Genomic DNA, 20813 nt, shown 5'->3' with positions numbered 1-20813 from the left:
TTCACCACACTCAAATGCAGTGTAGTATATGGTGTAGACCAAGTGAAACAGTGCAGTGTTACCTCACGTGCTTCATTCATCAAATGAACTGACCTGTGTGAGTAATTCAGCAATTGCGAGTAGTTTATATTAAATGTCTTTATTCCTTTATATCCACAAGACTTGCGTGTGGCTCTGATATCGGTCTCTGATTAGCAATTGAGCCCTGTTTCAAACCACAGTCATGATAAAAACATCAATGTATTCACTCATCCATTAGCATTATTCGATCCATAAGCTTGACGACAACTTCCATAATTCAACTGGAATTTTGCGTCATCAACCTACACCTTTGTAAGAGATTAGCGATCTCTAGCAGCAAAAAAATTACATATTGTATCTTTAAAGGTGCAAAAGTTCTGATTCTTTCTTTCTTTCTTTCTTTCTTTCTTTCTTTCTTTCTTTCTTTCTTTCTTTCTTTACATGAAAAAACCAAAGATTACTTTATGAACATTTTATTACAATTATGTAATTTCTAACATTATGTGCAGTTTTTAAATTATGAGTTATTATAGGGTCAAAGTAGATGTTTAAAGACCATATTTTGCAAATGTGATACCATGTCACAAGTGAGACTGGAATTCCTGATGATTCGTTACTCTATTCTTTCTTCTGGGAGACAATAACTTTATTTATTGTGCACTTTCGACTTTCCAACTTTGCAGACTCTTAACATTCACAGACACCTATATCACTGCATGAAATATTCTAAAAAAAGCATAATAGAGGCACTTTAAAGAGACATTGCAATAAACATTATTAAAGTTTCAAAGGCGTTTTATTTATAAATATTGATCAACAATATTGTAATTAACATTGCAATTAATGATAGATACTGTACCTGTATGTGTGTATGACATTTTATTTATGTATTATTTTAACACATTTTTAAAGTAACTTCAAATCTCTGTGATCATTTCTACTATCAGTAAATAATGTAATAATTGGATCATTAAAACACAATAAAAAGGTAGACTATTACTGTATGTGTCCAACATTCCTAACACCATGTATATGTCAAAGAGACATGGTTTCTTGTGAATAGAAAGAATCAGATATAGAAAGAAGCCGATGGAAATAAGACTTTTTGTTCTGTTTAGGAAAACATGCCAACATTACTACTATATACTACTCTAAAGCATGATTAGTCCTCAGGTCTCTCTCTGGTCTCATCAGATCAGATGCAAGAAGATACTGAGCAGGCAAATTGCTACTGTAAGTCATAAAAAGAAAAGAGAGAGTTATTTGAACTGTATGCATTGAGAAAAGAACATAAATGTTATTGTTGAATAAATTGTGACTAACACAACTTTGGAGAACTTCTGAGAAATATATTTACCATGACTCAGTAGGCTGGTGAGTGAGATGTTGGCATTTGATTTAGCTGTGGTCCTAGCTGTGGTCCTAGCTGTAGTGCCAGCTGTAGTGCCAGATGTGGTGCCAGCTGTGGTGCTTACAACATTAGTGGAATTGACATCAAGTAGATCAACCAGAACAGAGGACCCAAGTACACTTGTTGGTGCTCCCAGCACAGTTCCTTTAAAACAAATTGCAAAATGCCAGCTCAGGGTTTATGCATGAAAAGTTGGGACCAAATTATATTAATGCTAATTAAAAAAAATACAAATGGAGTTGCTTGATGCAAGTAATATTGGTCTAATCTTTTTATGGTTTCTATACTGTTTGTGTCATAATATATGATCATGTAACATAGCCTATTGGCTTATTTATATATATATATTTAAAAATGTTAGTAGATTGACTTAAACTTCCAAAATGTAATGTAGGTCTGGGTTCAAACATTCAGACACGCAAAGTGAAGCATTCACGTGTCGTGACTGGAAAGAAAGTGAGGCTTCGTTTTTCGTTGATCACTTGTTTCTCTGAAAACAATAAGCGCACGAGCACGGAGCTTCATGAGAAATGAACTCGATACATGCTTTGAAGCTTCAGTGTCATAACTGCCTGGTATGGACTGACTTTGGATTATAGGTCCGTGTACTTCTTGATAGTTTGTTTTTCAATTTGAAATGAAATAAGAACAAGATTATTTTTTAGTTTTTTTTTTTTTTTTTTTTTTTTTTGGTTGACGGGTCAAAAACGGATACGTGTCTTTAAAATCTGTTTTGCACGTCCCTTTCAGCCAATTGATCAAGCAAATCTAAGCCTGTGATGTCTTAGTTCCCCTGGTCTGTTCAACAAAAAGTCCTATGGCTCTGCGTAGTCCTATGGATCTGACTTTGACTGGAGACGACCCACCCTCCCTGGGCTGGTGTGTGAACATTGAGCTCTTGTTCACAAACAAGATCTTGGACACAGTCCATTTTTTTAGGAGGAATTTCTTCCAGTGTATCTTTCACCCTTAGCACGCCCAGGACGGCACCCCTTGGGTACCGTGGGGTCTGGGTGTCCAAACCAGACCTGCGTTTATTGGAAGTCTCAAATCTGAATCTGGCCCAGGACAGGCCACGCTCCCTGGTCATGTCTGAGTACACGGAGCTCTGAACACAGAGCAAATTTATGGATTTTGATTTTTGGATATATCCTTAGGTTTCCAGAAATCAATTTTTTGTAGGACCAATCAGCGAATAGAGGGAGTGGCTGAGAACGATGACGTTGATGTAGTGCGTCAGTTTGAGTGCAGTAATGGCAGCGGAGAAAGACGTGAGAAAAGCCAGTCGGTCCGTTGTTGGTAAAGAAACTGCCGAATATACAGAATTTAAAGCCGGATTGTTATCATCTCACCTCTTGTTGCACAACGGAGGACCAAGTGAAGGAGGCAGAAAGGTTGGAAGTTTGTGCTGGGCAGCTCGTGCACAATGACCGTGACATTTTGGACTTTAGCCTGGTGTTGGCGGTGTTCGGAAGCCCCGAGTCCTGGCTGCTAAACTATTGTTGAAAATCCTCAGGAGTCATGTCAGTCGCTCAGATTCCCAACAGTAAATTTACTGATTCTTGTGATGAACATTTTGAGCCCCTTTGTGCACTCGTGCAGGAGGTTGGTGTGTCAGTTTTACATGTTGTAAATCATACAAATTGGTTGTGATTAAAAAAAAAAAAATTGTCATAAATAAAAATTTGAAAACCCATACTTTGGAGACTATATTTGATTTTCAGTTTTAGATGTCAATGGTTAATTTGTTTTAATTAAAAAAAAACAACTAAATGCATATAAAAATGTACAAACACATACTTTGAAGACCATAATTAAGGTAATTAAGAAACAAAAATACGTAATATGAAAAATTGTTGTTTATTATTACACATCTGCAGATAGAGACAGACTGACTGTAGCTGCTACAGCATTTGCGGCAGATCAGAAACGACCACAGCGGCGTATTTGTAATGATTAGACACAGCTTCGACCATTGACTGAATAATCACTGTCCTTCATGTCAAATATACATTTCGAATTAATAATTGTTCCTAGATTAACAAAACCTGCAGCTCTCTTTGACTGAAATCCTATTGTAAATTTAATCCTCTGATCATTCGGAGTTCGGACTTGTTGTTTCTTTACTGTCTATGGTTGTTTCCAGCCGTTTCGGCGCATGACATACGTCACTCACGACCACACATTAGCGATTGGCTATGGCAGATCGTGAGTGACTCTGGGCAGATCCAATAGATTTGAACTTTAATAGTGAACCCGCCTACAAGGAAGGAAACGTTTCTCAATTGAGGGAGGCCAGACTCTATGTACAAATGAAATGTACTAGAGTCTGGTTGAACCAGGCTATCCAGCCAAACCCTTGAGCTTGAATCGTGCGCAGGAAAGCTACTTCCTGCCTGGGATGCACTTTCAGAAAACCAGCCTATCTTTTCCTCAAGGTTTCATACTTCCAGAGCTCCACCACGCTAGAGATTGAACTCTCTCCCCAGCCAGAGTGCACCCCGGCTGGGCTCTGCTTTCTCCTGGAGGCCCTTTCCCCTAGGACTTACAGATCAGCACTGCGTGGTGTAATCTGGATTTTAAACCCAGCCAGAGTGACTCTGAGTAGGACTCATGACCGTCTGATGAGGAGGTGTGTGTGCCACCACCGAAGTCCCCTCCTTGATAAAGGCCCGAAGGTCAATTTTAGGACTGACTTAGACTCAGGCGGAGCTCCAGTAGACACACCGATATGTCTGTGGCCAGGACAGAGGCACCTTCCCTGGGGTTGCCAGGGAGGTCTGAGAGCATGAAGCTCTGAACCCACAGCAAATTTATGGACATGGTCATTTTTTTTTTTCAGAATTTGACTCCAGAGTCAAACCTGCCATGGGCATTTGATCTTGATTCGTGGCCAGGAAGGCTTCTCCCCTCCTCTACAAAAGCCCAGAGATCACTTTTTCCTCCACTAATGCCCTGTCAATCATCTCGCTCTCTCACTCTCGTGGCTATGATTACAGTAAGAGTAAAACTTTAATTTGCCATCATCAGGCCTACCCACCACCATCAGCAGTTTTACCATCAGCATTACCTACTGATGACGTCACAAGCTCAGATTTCCTTGACCAATCAGCTAAAAGGAGCGTCTCATGACCGCTCACATGTGTAAAACGGATTTTGAAGTCATTTATCCGGTTTTGACCCGTGAATCAAAAAACGAAAAGTCATGTTTGAAATGTCGTTTTTTCAGGGTTTAAAAAAAAATAATAAAGGCGAGTTTTCTTGTTTTTGCTTATTATATTATAAATTGAAAAACATACTATCAAAAAGTACACAGAACATTGTACTTGTGAAATTGCGTTTGGATTCTCTCACTCTCTCTCTGCTGTCTGCTGTCACAACCACCAAATCAAAACAATCCGCAAGCGTGTTAATGAGGACTTAATCATCATTAACACGGTTAACACGCTAAACAATAGTATGATCCTGATGTAATATAAGCATAGAACCTTTGCAAATCATGAAAATTCTGAAATTATTTAAGTTTGGAAATAGCTTTCAACTGGTATTTTTAAATGATAAAATGGATTCAATCAAGTCAGACATCTGAATAAAATATAACAACCAGATTTGTTGCATGTGGCCTGACTGGCTAACGAGACGAGTTTCTAGACTTGGAACAACCAAAGAAGATTTATTTCTTTGTGATTATTTAAAATGATTTTTAAATGGCAGATGTTTTTGACATTTTGACCCCACTGTATTTGTAAAGATGTCTTTGAGTGTTTTTGGTATTAGCTAAATATTCTATAACAGCCTGTAATGTAACAAACTCACCATTGGTTGAACCCTTCCAGATGTCAATGAACATGAGACTTTTGGAATTGCTGATGGTGAAATTTGTACCATTGACCCTGCTTAGGAAGGATGTGAAGTTTGCATTATTGGGGATGGTGAAAACACATTGAATCAAGCTCGAATGTATCGAACCCTGGATATTGGTTACATCAGGCTGGGGAAAAAAGGATATTGATTCAAATATAAAAGTAAAATTATTTAAAAATTATTTGATAATTTATTTATTTGAGAATTCTTAAACAATACGCTCACAAATATAATCTTACTGTATTTGTGGTCTCCAGTGTATTATTGTAGAGTGCTGTAGTTTGGAAGAAATTCCCGGTATTATTATTGCCACAGACAGTGATGAAATGACGATCCTGCAAAAAAAGAAAAAGAAAAAAAGATTGGAGGGTGCCATTATGAGAAGGAAAAAATGGATGTAGCACCTGCCTCTGTAATGTAAAACAATGTTTTTTTTGTTTGTTTTTTGTTTTTAAACATGATACATTATTTACAGACTACTCAATTTTAAAAACAGATGGAAATGTATTTATATACTATATGTTTTATTGTATGTAAAAATTGTTTTGTGTTATTTTATCATTTAGGAAGTATGTTAGAGATGAAGCAAGAGTCTGCGGATGAAAATTTGGCTTTGGTCAGATCAGGAACAATGCATGAAATGGCAACATTTATGTTAAAAAATTTACATGGTCCCTTTTCAAATAAATAAAATAAAATTAAAATAAAACCAATAAAATATATAAACCTCAAATAGCCGACTGCTTAAACACACTTTTGAGTCAACCCGGTCTCATCCCAAGACGTCATATAACTGACGTTTTGGGACGTCTTTTGACCATACGTCAATATCCGCCTTTTTAGGGCCCCCTTAAACGTCGGTAGATGAGTTTATGGGATCCTAACTCTACCCCAGTCCTAAACCTAACCCTAAACCTAACCCGTCACCTAACTGACGTTAAAGGTAAAGCGTCAGTTGTATGACGGCCCGGGATCGCCATCTACCGACGTTTAAGGGGGCCCTAAAAAGGTGGATATTGACGTATGGTCAAAAGACGTCCCAAGACGTCAGTTATATGACTTTTTGGGATGAGACTGTGTTATTTGAGTGTGTATACTAGCTTTGGGATAAACTATCAAACACATCATAAAATAGCCTCTTTAACAAATGCTCCCTGTCGGTTATGATTGATAGACCTGTAAATCATCTTGTCAAAGATAAAATTCTCCAAGTTTAATTTAATTAAATTTCCTACTGTATCGGAGAGAAATGCAGTACGTTGATCTGCCAGTTGTGGGTCTTTAACGCAAAGACTCTCCTCATATTCATGCATAACTAGAGCATGGCGCAGAGCAGGTGGAGTCTTTATACCTAAAGAAAAAGATGCTACAAGCATCAGTCAGTATTGTCTTATTTCGCTATTAAACGCTGAAGATAAGATTTTCTTCAGCATTATTGCTCAGAGATTGTCCACCTACCTATTAAAGAATGGCTTCATTGACACTTCAATTCAAAAAGCGGGCATTCCAGGGTTCTCATGATGCTTAGAAAGCTCAGGATGCTCAACGTTATCTGGCAACAAATTCAGTCAGCAAAAAAGGAGAGGAAGGAGCTCCATGTGACATTCCTGGATTTGGCTAATGCATATGGTTCAGTGCCACATGAGCTTCTTTGGGCAGCATTTGATTTTTTCAGAGTACCAATGTCTGTAACAAAGTTAGTGAAAGTCTATTTTGGAGATTTGCAATTTAGTTTCTCAACTCCAAAATTCAGCACTCATGGCATTGCTTAGAGAGGTTGGAATAATGGCAGGATGCACCATTTCTCCACTGGCTTTTACTATGACAATGGAAGTAATCATAGGGCATAAAGATGGGTAGTAGGAGACGAGTGCTTGGCTTCTGGGATGCGACTACCACCAATCAGAGCATACATGGATGACATGACAAACATGACTACAACAGTAGCCTGCACTAATCGGTCATTGAGGAAGTTAACAGATAATATTGAATGGGCACGAATGCAATTTAAGCCCTCTAAATCAAGGAGTATCTCGATAGTAAAGGAAAGGTAGTAGATAACATTCGTCAATAATGGTGAGGCAATACCAACAGTTTCTGAGAAGCCAGTGAAGAGTCTTGGGAGATGGTACGATGGGGACCTAAAGGTCACAGTTTGAGTCGGAGAAGTTAGACAGCAAGCAGTGGAAGGGTTGGAGAGCATAAACAGCTGTGCTCTACCAGTTTGGTCTACTTCCGAGGTTGCTGTGGCCACAGACTGTGTACAAGATTTCTTTGACAACAGTGGATTAACAGCTGGAAGCGTTAATAAGTTCATACATCAGGAAATGGTTGGGAGTTCCACGCTGCCTCATCAGAGTGGGACTTTATAGTAAAGGAATATTGCAGCTGCCAGTCTCTGCTTTAACCGAGGAGTTTGGCACGGTCAGACTGGAAATGACCTTAGTAGAGTCATGCGACAAATGAGTAAGGGAGGCAGCCCTTGTGTTAAAAATTGGTAGAAAGTGGTCAGCAAAGAAATCTGTAGTAGAGGCAAAGGCTGCCCTTCAAATTGGGGATATCGTGGGACACGTACAGCATGGAAGAGGGGGTTTTGGGCTAAGTTTAGCTCCTCCTAAATGGCACAAGGCAGGCCCAGCTCAAAGGAGGAAGCTGGTAGTCAACGAGGAGGAGAGGATGAGGTGTATAAAGGCCATTTCCCAGGCCAAGCAGGGAGAGTGGATGAGATGGGAGAGTGTGGAACAATGCAAGATGGGCTGGCAAGACCTTTAGTCAATGGAAGAGAGTAGGATCAGTTTCCTTATAAGGTCAACATATGATGTCCTCCCATCACCACAGAACCTAAACCTCTGGGAAGGAGAGGATCCCTCTTGTCCTTAGTGTTCATCACCTGCCATATTAAGGCACATTTTGACAGGATGTAAGGTGGCTCTTAGCCAAGGTCGGTGTACTTGGCGCCATGACCAAGTACTGCGATGTTTGGCTTTAGCATTGGAAGGCAAGCGTTGTATGACAAATGAGTTGCCGCTTATTCAAGCAAAACATTACACGCAGAAGACAATATTCCTCTGCCCAGGTGAGCAACCACCAAGAAAAGATGTTAACACCAATTCTCAACCAGGACAACTGGAAGCTGCTAGGGACTGAAAGATGCTGGCTGATCTTGATCAACGGCTTATTTTTCCACCTGAGATTGCTACCACTAACCTACGACCAATTGCTTTGTAGTCTGGATCAGCACGCATTGTTCAGCTGATAGAGTTAACAGTGCCATGGGAGGATGCGGTAGATGAGGCATATGAGAGGAAGAAACTGCGGTATGCTCAGGCAAAAAATTCTCGGAGCTCGGAGACCTCCCCCCGGACAGCACACCAAATACGCATAATCTTTACTCTGTTTAATTGATGTAAATGTGAACTCGTGAAGTGAATGATGGGTGGTTGGGCAGATTTTGTGTTTTGCGGTAGGTGGTATGCCATACGGAACCGTTGCCACTGAAACTGCATTAACACACCAGTGGGGCTCGACAGCTTTTGACAAAACGGGTTGGCGCATATGGTTGGGTTGTGGAGAGTTTGAGAGATTGTGGTTAGGTCTCAGCAGCAGGAGGGATGTAGAGGTCAGTAAGCTGGGCTGAGTTGAGTGGGGGACAGAGGGGGGTGACTCTATAGGACGCCAGAGTCACTGTCGAGCCCTCTTGAGGTGTTGTGGGCTAGTCAATGGAACACTGAGGACGGAAGGTGCCCACTTTAAGACCCTAGAGATGTCCCCAACTCACTCAATCCAGACGGTTGTCATGCTGGTCCACTGGGGAGACCACACTGTAGTTGCAGCTGTCGTGTGTGCTGACACGCCAAGTATACTGTAGCCGTTAATGCCGGACAGAAGGGGAGTTACACCACCACGTGGAAAGAAGCGTAAATAATAATAATAATAATAATCATTTATAATAAAGAAGCGTAAATGGATGGAGAAACATAGTTTACTGTAAAGCTACATCTTAGTTTTGCTTATCTTGGCGAAAGCCTAGTATAAATCAGCATGAAGTTTTAACATCTACTCTCATGTAATGAAAATCATGCATAACAATGCATAAAAAGTTAATGGCCAGACGGATCTTTATAAAGGTTTACGTTGTTGCAGATAAAATATAACACAGATTTACATAAATATGTATATCACCTGAAATGTTGATTATTGGCCACTCAAACCCGATTATCTAAATCTCTCCACTTAACTGTCGGTGTTTTGTAGTTTTCTGAACTTTTTACTTTTGTCTGTAGTTCTGAACTGGATCCTCCTGCAAAGCGCAGTGGGTTGTGGACAATATTAGACGTTATAGTGTGCACGGATCCACACTTCGACCAGAAATTGTTGGCCATCCAACATGCTTTGGGACACACAATATTTTATTCTTACATGCTTAGGATGGATAGTATGAACATTGAGACACAGAGTTCCTATTAGATGTACTGTGAGAACGGACAAGGAACTAAATTGTATGGGGAGTAAATGACTAAGTTAAAAAGCCGCAGGGGGACACAATAGTTTGCTATGACAAAAACTAGGTCACACTAGGGCTATATGTATACATTAATCCGGATACATTTGAAAACAGTGTCCACACACCCATCCACACTGTATTTAAAAATTACATTTTAATTTTGCAGTACTGTGATATGAGGAGTCTTCAACATTATCTTCAGCAACAGTGTGAAAGTGAATAGCACATAACAGGCACAATAGCAGTATAAACATACATATAAAACAAAATGTGTCAAATCATGACTAAAACGTGGCATTGTTTTCAAATAAAAAACTATAGCCTGGATGCCAGCCCGAACCCCGCCCAAAACATTTGTTTTTTTATGATCAGGCAAGAAATGTTCGGGCCAATCAAATTGCCGGGGCGGGCTATATACGATGATGGACAGATGATCTGCAGGGACATAATCATCAGAGCGCTTGTCAAAGATGACTGCAGCTGGAGAATTGAGATGTATAAATTCCGCTGTTGCGTCTGTTTTAAAATAAATCGACAGCGCATTAATTTTAATAGACGAACAGAAAACTGCTATCAAGGCATTTATGTCGATCGGAAACATATTTTTGCCGTCCTTCCTACATGGTTCGGCAAAAGTGTAACTTATCAGCTGGCTCCGATAGTTGCTAAGAAGATGGGATGTAATGAAAAGCTTGTGGTCGTTGTGGTTTCTCCTTTGGTCGCACTCACGGGGACCAAGTAAAAGAAGCAACACTCGTTATTTTACTTCCAAAATAAGTAAGTTCTGTTGTTGACAACTGTGCTATGCCTACTTTATAGATTTAATAGATTTTATAGACTTAATTTATATATTTACTTTATAGATATTGTTTGTGTATCTGTCACTAATCCAACCACCAGAGGGAGCCCTCTCCTGAATATTGACATCACTTTTCTTTCATGCTGCAGAAAAGAAACCATAGACATATATGTCTATGAAAAGAAACCACAACAGTCATTTCAGGTCCGTACTAACTGTATGCTTAATATGTCAAGTCACGCTTTATAGAGAAGATAAGTGACCATTATGGTGGGAAGGGACATGTTCGGTTCACTTAGTTTTGTTGTGGCAACAAGTTTTTTTTGTTTGTTTTTGTGGCCACAAGTTTAATGTGTAAACAAATCTATGTGACATGGGATTTTCAGAAATGGATATTTGGAATTTATGTATACCTATTATTAGCATTCTTCAACAAAACACGTTACATGTTTATTATTGTATTTAGTAGGCTAATATAGCATTTTAATGACTAGCTGGAATGAAATGAAATATTATAGCTTAATATGTAAAATTCCTATAAAGTGAAGTTAAATTAATTTATTGCCAGGCCTGGAGAAATAGCCGTTGAATCAAAGCATTACTGGCATGATTGTCAGGCATTTACTGTATTTATTTGTATGTTCTTTAACATTTTTTTGAATGCTGTCAGAGGCATGTCTACATTGTGCGGAATATAATGTAATATATTATAAAATAATATAAATGAATATAATATAGACATTTCTTTGTCTTAATGCCATTCTTAATTATAAATAAAACGTCAGTTTAGTAAAAAAAAAAAAATCCCTTTATTATTGTCATCCTATTTTGCTATGGTCACACAGGTTTTTTTTTTACATTTTAAAATTGTGGCCACAAGAAAAAGATGCTGTTCCCTCAACATAGGATCTTGAGGTTCATCTTCGGAACACAGTTTAAGACAATAGATTTAGTCCGAGAGTTTTCTTTCCCTCCATTGAAAATGTATGTATACGATATGCTGTCCATGTCCAGAAAGGAAATAAAGACATCATCAAAGTAGTCCATGTGAGTAATGCCAGGGTAATGCCAAGTTCAGACTGCACGATTTTCAAAGTAGTCGGCCGGGTCGCTGTTCTTTTTACACTGCATGACTATCTTGGCCAGTTCAGTTGCTGCTGTGTTCACACTGCACGGTGGATCAGCGACAGAAGGTTTCACACTGCATGATTTTACTATAGGAAAAATCACAGACTACTCTGTCTAGCACGCTGTGCACAAACTACTTCGTTTCACAGCAAACACACGTGAGATGTGACAAGGAAACAACGCGACACCACACGTGCAAGACTGGAGTTCTCACGTGAGACTTTTTCTTTTTCGACCCAGTTGTGGTACAGCTCAGATGAAACGTCAAACAGACATGGGTGCTCCTGTCAAATTTCTACTAATTTTTCTTACATTTCTTGGGTCCAAATAGACCGAGAAGAAGCCTTTTTTCTGAAACAATGCCATGCTTGTTGATATGTGATCTATAACTCCTCACACCGAACTCCCCGCTGCTCTGTATCTTGCTTTCTCATTGGCTGTCGGTAATCGCCGATGTAGTTTTTTAGTTAGAACACTTTTCACACAGCAGGATTTGAATCGCTGACAGGTCCAGATATTTAGCATGGCAAATATCTCACGGGTGTCAGCGACTCGTGGGCAATTCTCTCAGATCGCGGCTTTGCTAATTCACACTGCGTGATCGTCACTCGCATGAACGAGCGCCAATTTGCCTGTGATTTCGGGAAAACCTGTCGACGAGCCAAAATCGTGGCTAAAATCGTGCAGTCTGAGCTCAGCATTAGTTAGACTGTTTTCAAGCATCGAAAATAGATTTTGGTCCAAAAATAACAAAAACTACGACTTTATTACGCATTGTATTGTCTTCCGGTTCTGTTGTTAAGCCGCGTTCACGAGTCGTAAGACGTAAGGCGCTGCTGACGTGTCATCTGGTCTGTATGTATTCGGGTTCAAATAAATATGGCTGGGCAAAAAAATGCAAGTCTTGCTCTGTATCGAAACCCTTAGACATGTTTGCGAATATTGTTTGTGAATATTGCGAATACTGGACAAGGACAGTGTACCGTACACATTTTGAATGGAGGGACAGAAAACTCTCGGACTAAATCTAAAATATCTTAAACTGTGTTTTGAAGATGAACGGAGGTCTTGCAGGCTTGGAATGACATAAGGGCGAGTCATTAATGACATACATTTTAATTTTTAGGTGAACAAACCCTGGGCAAAAAATGCAAGTCTTCCTCTGTGTCGAAACCCTTAGACATGTTCGCGAATATTGTTTTGTTTACAGCGTACGTCTCCCTCAGACTGTAAACGAAAATCAGGCACACTAACATGTCAGCAGCGTCTTACGCCAGCACTGAATCGCACTGAACGAGGCTTGACAACAGACCCGGAAGAGAATACAATGCTGAATAAAGTCGTAGTTTTTTGTTATTTTTTACCAAAATGTATTTTTGATGCTTCAAAAAATTCTAACTAACCGACTGGTGTCACATGAACTACTGTACTTTGATGATGTATTTTTTTCCTTTCTGGACAAGAACAGTATACCGTACACATTTTCAACGGAGGGACAGAAAACTCTCAGACTAAATCTAAAATATCTTAAACTGTGTTCTGAAGATGAACGACATGAGGCCGAGTCATTAATAATGACATACATTTTAATTTTTGGGTGAACAAACCCTTTAATAAACATTGGAGCCGACACCAAAGGTGCTCTGCAATTTCCTGAAATTTTCATTGAGAGCCAAATGTATCGCTTCATTGGTATGGAAAGAGCCTTGAAAAATAATTCCTTAGAATTAGTCATGCCACATTAATTAGCCACACAGTGGCTTCCTGAACTGGCATGAAAGCAACAGAGCAAGCAAGAGAAGGGAAAAACTTCCAGACTCCTCCCACACTCCAACTACAATCCCCATGATTGATCCCACCCTGCCGCTTTGGCGGGACCCGAGCCGTGATGTGTAGACCCTCGACTCTCATTCCTCAGGAGATCATAAAAATACTATACTCCTATCACTAGTGACAGAATAAAACAAGAACAGAGCTTTTTTACTGAAAATGTATCATTATTAGCGCATTCAATGTATCATAGACCATATCAAGTGGTTCCTGAAGACAAAAAAGAAAAAAAGCTGATAACATGTATTAAAGGCGCCCCTATGAGATCTTATGGACTGTCGTCTGCCAGGGATTTGTTGACGTGTGTTTAGACGCTCTTCAGACACCAGTCACGCTGATGCCATCTCTATGGCATCAACTCTATGACGCAGTGCTGAGGTTCCTCTGCAAAAGGGATCATACTTACTTCAGACTTATCAGTTTCCTCAAAGAAAGCAGCAAAAACTGTTTCAACATTGATAATAATAATAATCAATGTTTCTTGAGCACCAAATCGGCTCTCAATTTTATGAATTTGGTCAAAACAAGTTATTGTCTTTGCTTTAAGGTAGTATCGTCCACAGAGGCATTGAAGACTGTGTGTTGTAAAATGTGCTTTGTATACCTGAGTGATATTAGATGTCAGTCCAGCTGCTAAAGCGATGTAACCGGTAGAGTTTCCACTGAGCTCAACAGTGAGGCTGATGTTAGTTAAGATAGCTGAGGTGAAGAAACACTGAGAGCTACCCGAAGGATCACATCCTTTAGGGTTGTCCAAACACAGTTTGGTTTTTCCACACTCATTGCGGGAGATTTTGGACTATGAATAAGAAAAATCAAAAAAAGTATACATATTAGTAATGCCTTTTTCAGCATCAACAGCCTAAACTACTTTCATTACAATCACATCTTGATTTTAAACAAATTACTTAATTGTCCGTCATTGTTTAATAATGGTTATCTAAACCAAATAATTGTGGAAAGGAGTAAATGGCATTCTTACAGTAAAATTTGATGGTGTTGATATGTTCATTTCAGCCTTAATGAAAGACACTGCACAGCCTATCACGCAAACCAAAAACATCAGCTTACTCTCCATGTCTGAGAAAAAGATTATAATTAAAATGAATCTGAATTAGAATGGTACATCTGATATCATACATAAACTAAACGTTGTCTATAATGAATACTATTCTGCAAACAAGCATGTTTTACTCAACAATTAGTTGTTCAAATAACAAATGGAAAATTGTTCAAGAATGGAAGGGTTTGATTTAAAATAAACAAAGTTTTAGTGTTCTGAAAAATGTAAATTAAAGAAACATTATAAAGTAAATGATTAGATTTTAGCTTAAATTTTGTTATTCCCACTGAAGGACAAGATCTTGCACAAACCTGCCAAATTCACTGTACACTTTCAAATTCATGTACACTTTCAGTTCAATATCGCAAATAATTATTCAGAAAATTAAATTTGTTATGAAAACTATATTTATTGAAATAAAAAATACTAATTATATCTCATAACTAATTAAATTATCCCAATAATTCTTTGATTAGGCTTTAGTTCAATTAGGATTTGCCTTTGACTTGAAAAATGTTTGGTGTGAGACAAAACAATGTTACTGACATATTTTAAGATATGTCCGTGCAAGCGGTTTTCATTTAAAACAGCTCAAACATGTATTTTAGTCTGGGACTAGGCTTAAGCCTTGTCTTTCAGGGGTATGTGTATTAGTATATTAAACTGCAAAACATAAAAATGAAATGTACAATACAATACAACTACACTGTAATTTTTTTAATTATTTTTTATTTTAGTAAAGTAAACTTAATTTAGTTTTTCAGTTGATTTACAAAAAAGTTATCTCAACTCAAATAAAATTCAAAAAAGCACACCAAAAAAAGAAAACATTAGCTTCAATAATTGACATGGATTAAATAAACATCAAAATACTGATGAAAATTAAATTAATTACGCAAACCTTAATCAAAATCATAAACTTTGCATTATATATGCTTCTTTTACTTCTCCTACCTGTGGATGTCTTCACCAGTATACGTTGATCTTCAATCCCTTGGAAAATGAGTAATGAATTTCTTCAAGTATCTTAAATAGAAGTCAAAGCCCACAGAACCGGATTGGAAATGAGCACACCCCACTGAATAAAAGTAGAAAGTGACGTGTGAAGGTCAAGTATGGCCATACTCGGAATGTATCCTCTGCATTTAACCCATCCAAGGGCATGTTTATATAGCAACGACGCACCTACTAAAAACAGAAACGTTTTTCTTTGTTCAGATGACAATATTATCAAAACGTTCACGGATCCGCGAAAACTATGCTGTATTATGCATGCCAGACAAGTAGTTGGCAAAGTGTGCCTGCGCACATACCGGTATACATTTAAACGCTCACATAGACATGTAAACATGTAATACGCATGTGGATGCCATCACCGTTTTCAGACGACAACAGTATAGTTTTCAAAATCTTACACTTTGAAAACTGTTTTCAAAAGTTTTCATTTCCAGGCCACCAAACGCCATTGTCACGTAAACTAATGACTAAAATTCATAAAATGTTTTAAATGTTTAGTTGAAAACATTGTCGTGCAAATGGCACACATGTTAGGAGCAGTGAGTACTGAACACACACATTTAAATACTTAAATATCTACTAGTGTGTATAATATATAGAGATAATGTGAAGCTACGTCACTCCGCGTTGCACACTGGGCTGGCGCCTCCATCTTAAGAGGAATGCCCTCTGATACTGATACAGAAATAAGTACCAATATCTGTACCATATGGCCTTTAAATGAACTATTCACATTATATATGGCATTGTTTGTAGGGAAGAGAAGCTATTTTATTGCATTGCCTGATAATTTGATGTTTTCACAAGCCTGGAAAAACCCAGACAACTTCCACCAAATTTAGATTTGCTCTGAAAGTTAGTCTGGCAAACAGCTCATTCAAGCCCATTTCCAATCCGTCAAAATCGCGGCACCAATCAGAAACGCTGGGGCGGGGTTTACACGATGATGACAGCGCTGGGATTTTGAAGCAGATTTTGTAGCCTACATCACAAAGACGGATGCCGCCGTCTAATATCACTCGTTCGAATCAGCTATCGCGTCTGTTTTAAGTGATTTGAACCCGTTTCCTTTTTGTTAAAAACCGAGCAAAGAACAACACTCAGAGATGTTTCTCCGCTGGCCGCCGCTCTGCATACGTCATCTCCTTCATCACTCTGATTTGTTTTAGGTCTATCCGTGACATCCGTTGGTGACGCCCCTCTGGAAATGATTTGTCTATGACGCTTTTAACTCAGCTACAACTGAGAATGGTCTGGTTTTAACCAGGCTATGTTTTCACTGTAGTTTTGCAAAAAATCGCTTCACAATGTATCTGGTTACAATGAAAATAGTGTCACGTGATGGACGCTCGCTGCTGCTTTAGCCGTCACACAGCAGAAATGTCCAAATAACACACAGCCAGAATATGCGCTAGATCAAATTCCTAGAAGCATGTGTTTTGTTGTGGCTACGTGCAAGTTCTGCTAACTCACATGCTGACAAACAGTGAGTCTTACTGGCAGAGGTATTTTTAAACGAAACAAAGTACAAAACTTTCAAAAACACTCAGCAATGTGATTATTTTATTTATTTATTTTTTTTAGTTTAATCAGTGACAATATTAAATAATTTACTATCCAGCATTGTATTCTCGCCCCCTTAACATGTTTCCCTTAGTGTTTTTACACCTAGAAAAGGCGGAAATATGTATTACATTGTTCAGTTTTCTCTCTGAACGATGATGTGAGTTACAATGGCAATTCTGATGCAGTATGAATGACCTACAATTGCAACATTTTTCACAATCATGAAAATCAAAACACTGCCTTAAACTCACTAGCAGTAATCCAGTGTGATCCTCCTAAAATGCAGTCTAAACAAGACAGTAACTTTAGTGTATTTCTTAAAAAGTTTTCTTAAAGATATGTTTTACAGCCTGTAGTGTAAAACTCAGAGAAGGCCTCAGGTCACAGAGTTCACCACTTCTCAATTGAGAAGACACCAAGCACAGCTGTACCAACCACCAGTGGCGGCTGGTGAAAAATATTGGAAGGGGGGCTGAATAAGAGGGGGGTCTGGGCCCCCCCATTCATACTGATAATGAAAAAGTTGCATGTTTATTATGCTCTGTGTGCTGACAGAAAAAGTGCAAACGCATAATATTGATAAATTATTATATAGGTAATACAAAAAATAATAGGTAATACAACAATCTAGTTTAATCAATCCCCAGCTGTAGACTACATATTTTTGACAAATTGACAATTGGATAATGGATAACAATGTGTTGATACTAGAGAAAGAGAGAGAGAAAAGGCTCTGAAAGAGAGGATGGGACAACATTCTTGAGGGTAACACCCTATGAGAAGAAAGTTGATTTTAACTAGTATGAAACACAGTAATCTAGCTCAGAACTTAAAAAACATCAAAAAACAAAGCAAACACACAGGTATTAATATTCCTATAACTATTTTAATATCAAACGTGTGTGAAACAGTGTTTATGTGTGAGTGAGTGAGTGAGTGACGGAGACAGACAGGTCAATTCCCACGACTAACTTTACATTATTTCCACTCGACGTCACTGGCGCTGCCATTCTGCTCTCATCTGAGGTAAAAAAATGTCCCGTGGTGCGCGTGCACGGTGCACTCCCCTAATCTGATACTGTGGGCGATATTTTCAGCGCCCCAAACCATAAAATTTGACGACGCTGATTGGCGAAATATAAACTTTTTTGCATAGCAACCGGGGAACCATTGGCTTAAATTCCAGCACTGTGGGGCTGAGCGAACTGGCGCCCTGAGAAGACAGCCTATTGGCTATACTACTACACCAACATGATAAAAGTAACGAAAGTGAATGCAAATATCATTCTGGTGAGTTCAAAACACTTTTCAAAGTAAAACCATTATTAGCATATAATTAACATTGATTATTTTTCAAAATGATAAATTATAATATATATTAAAAAAACAGACAGACAGGTCGGAGGGAGGGCGGCGCCCCAGCGCCCTCTATGGGCGAGCCGCCCCTGCCAACCACTATAGATGTTTTAATATGAAGATCCGTATATCAAGCATCATAAATCACTGATGCAAATGACAGCTATGTTGCCTTGATGATAAACCAGTTGATGGCTCTTCACTGTGGACCCAACCCACAGACTGATCTCATGAAGTAGCGTGTGTATGACACGCCAATTCGTATTTCCATTTTTGGCGTGCTATCAAGACGCATAATCGCTTTTCAGCATGTTTATGAATGCCGTTGACTTAAAGTTATTACTGTATATATAAATATATGACTTACCTCAACCCCGTCCCTAAACCTACCCGTCACTGGGGTTAATGGCATTTATGAGTGTTCCCTTACCATCCTAGGAAAAAAAAAGATCGCTCCCCAGATGTAGATGTACATTTTGCTTCGTTTCGCGCGGACATTTGACGGCGTGTATAGACACGCGGAATCACTCGGACGTTAATTGCGTAGACATACACGCATACACGCGGATAGCTCAAAATGCGTAGAGATAACACGCCACTTGACTCGAAAGTGGCGTGTATGTTTACGCAAAAGTCATGATGTCATGTTGCAACCCAAGACAAGAGATGTTTATTGGGGAGGATGGGTGAATAATAAATCAGAAATGCCATAATGAATGCTCATTGGCTGAGTAAAGTTGAGGATGAGGTGTAAAAAACCGTATAAAAGTGAGGGTCTTGACTGAGGTTGTTAGATGTTCTTGAGGCATCTCAGCTTTATTGTCTCCACCAATAAAGACTATGTTTTTGGCATCTGGAACTCTGACTAAGTGATTTCTTACAAAAATGAGAAGACTTTTTCTCAGAACTCAGAGTGGTGAGCAGCAATAAACAACAAACATGTGATCTAAATAATGTCTGTTTTTTATAGAAGTCAAAGGTAACCAAAATGTTTTGGTGACCAGATGCCAAAAATGTTTTGGTTACCAAAATTCTTGAAAAAAGTCTTTTGTGTTTCACAGAAAACTTGGTAACGCTTTACTTGAAGGGGTGTGCATAAGAATGACATGACACCTTCATGACATGACACATGTCATGAATATGAAGGAGGGTTTATGCATGTTTCATGCAACGTTTATAACAACTGTCATTAAGTGTCGAATCACTCAATTATGACATTTTTAATGCAAATATGACATTGCATTGGTAATGAGACCTTGACATAAAACAATAGACCTTTCTCACAACTTCTGTATATGTGACCGGAAATACGCAATTGTCGTGGTAATCTTCTTCCACTCCATTCATAACAGATAGTGCCGCAGGCAACTAGTAAGAGTTGTTGCGTACCAATCTTTTTTTGTTATTCCCAAAAGCAGCCATATCTGTCGTTTTCATTCCTTCCCTCGTCAGTTCCCTGTCGATGAAGATCGACGGAAATGGATTCAGGCAATCTGGCGGGATGTTATTGATCCTGTGATCTTCTGTACTTCTCATGTCACCATTCACTAAGCCATCATTGTTTATATTTATTTTTTTATGTTTTATGATTTGTGTATTATGAAGTAACGTTAGTTCATGTTCAACTTTATTAAGATATTTGTATCCAGCGTAATAAACACATAAAAATATAGGCTAAACCACAATATAAAACAAGATAAATAAGAACACACAACAGTGGGCTATATAAATTTAAAATATTAATATATACCATTCTGATACAATCTGAGTGTACAAGGGATAAATTAATATTTGTATAATTTGTTCTTCATCTTTGATCATTCTATAGCAAGAGCAGTGCAAAAAAAAAAAATCACTACCTAAGAGGATAACTGTTGAATAAAACAGACTTCTTTCTGGTATTCACATCAAAATGCAGTTTATTGTTAATAATAGTCCCTAAATATTAATAACTTTCCACACACTCCACCTTCTTACCTTTAATGAACGTATATTGGGAAGAATGAGCTTCAGTTCTGAAATCAATAGTCATATCTTTGGTCTTAGATGCATCAGCTGCAGACAAGCATCACTACAGCATTTTACAAAGTCATCAACAACTGGACCATGACAAGTTTACATTTTTTCGAAGTTTTGAAGACTCTCTGATCAATTTTCTCTTCCCAGGGTAGATTTGTCTGATGTGTTGACAGTTGACGGGAACTCCGCTTCCACAACGATTACGTATTTCCGTTTTTTGTGAAACCGGAAGGTC

At 38.5% G+C, this 20813-nt stretch overlaps 1 protein-coding gene across 2 annotated transcripts; it reads right to left on the bottom strand.

Annotated features, from left to right (window-relative positions):
- Positions 1–800: 800 nt before the first annotated feature.
- LOC120494949 (uncharacterized) lies at positions 801–15665 on the bottom strand. 2 transcript variants are annotated; one of them, XM_039694291.2, is made up of 7 exons: positions 15575–15665; positions 14540–14637; positions 14162–14356; positions 5536–5631; positions 5249–5423; positions 1379–1576; positions 801–1252 (listed from the first exon to the last, which is right to left on the bottom strand). In XM_039694291.2, exons 2-7 carry the CDS (start codon positions 14633–14635, stop codon positions 1212–1214), a joined length of 801 nt encoding a protein of 266 aa, XP_039550225.2. In that variant the 5' UTR covers positions 14636–14637; positions 15575–15665; the 3' UTR covers positions 801–1211. The 2 variants fall into 2 exon arrangements, with proteins under 2 accessions (XP_039550225.2, XP_039550226.2); XM_039694292.2 differs by having other exon boundaries at positions 1125–1249.
- Positions 15666–20813: the final 5148 nt, after the last annotated feature.

Source organism: Pimephales promelas, chromosome 12 (assembly GCF_988280905.1).
Source record: "Pimephales promelas chromosome 12, fPimPro1.hap1.1, whole genome shotgun sequence".
NCBI lineage: Eukaryota > Metazoa > Chordata > Actinopteri > Cypriniformes > Leuciscidae > Pimephales > Pimephales promelas.
The sequence above is the reverse complement of the archived record's forward strand: the minus strand, read 5'-3'. Positions and strand labels throughout refer to the sequence as shown.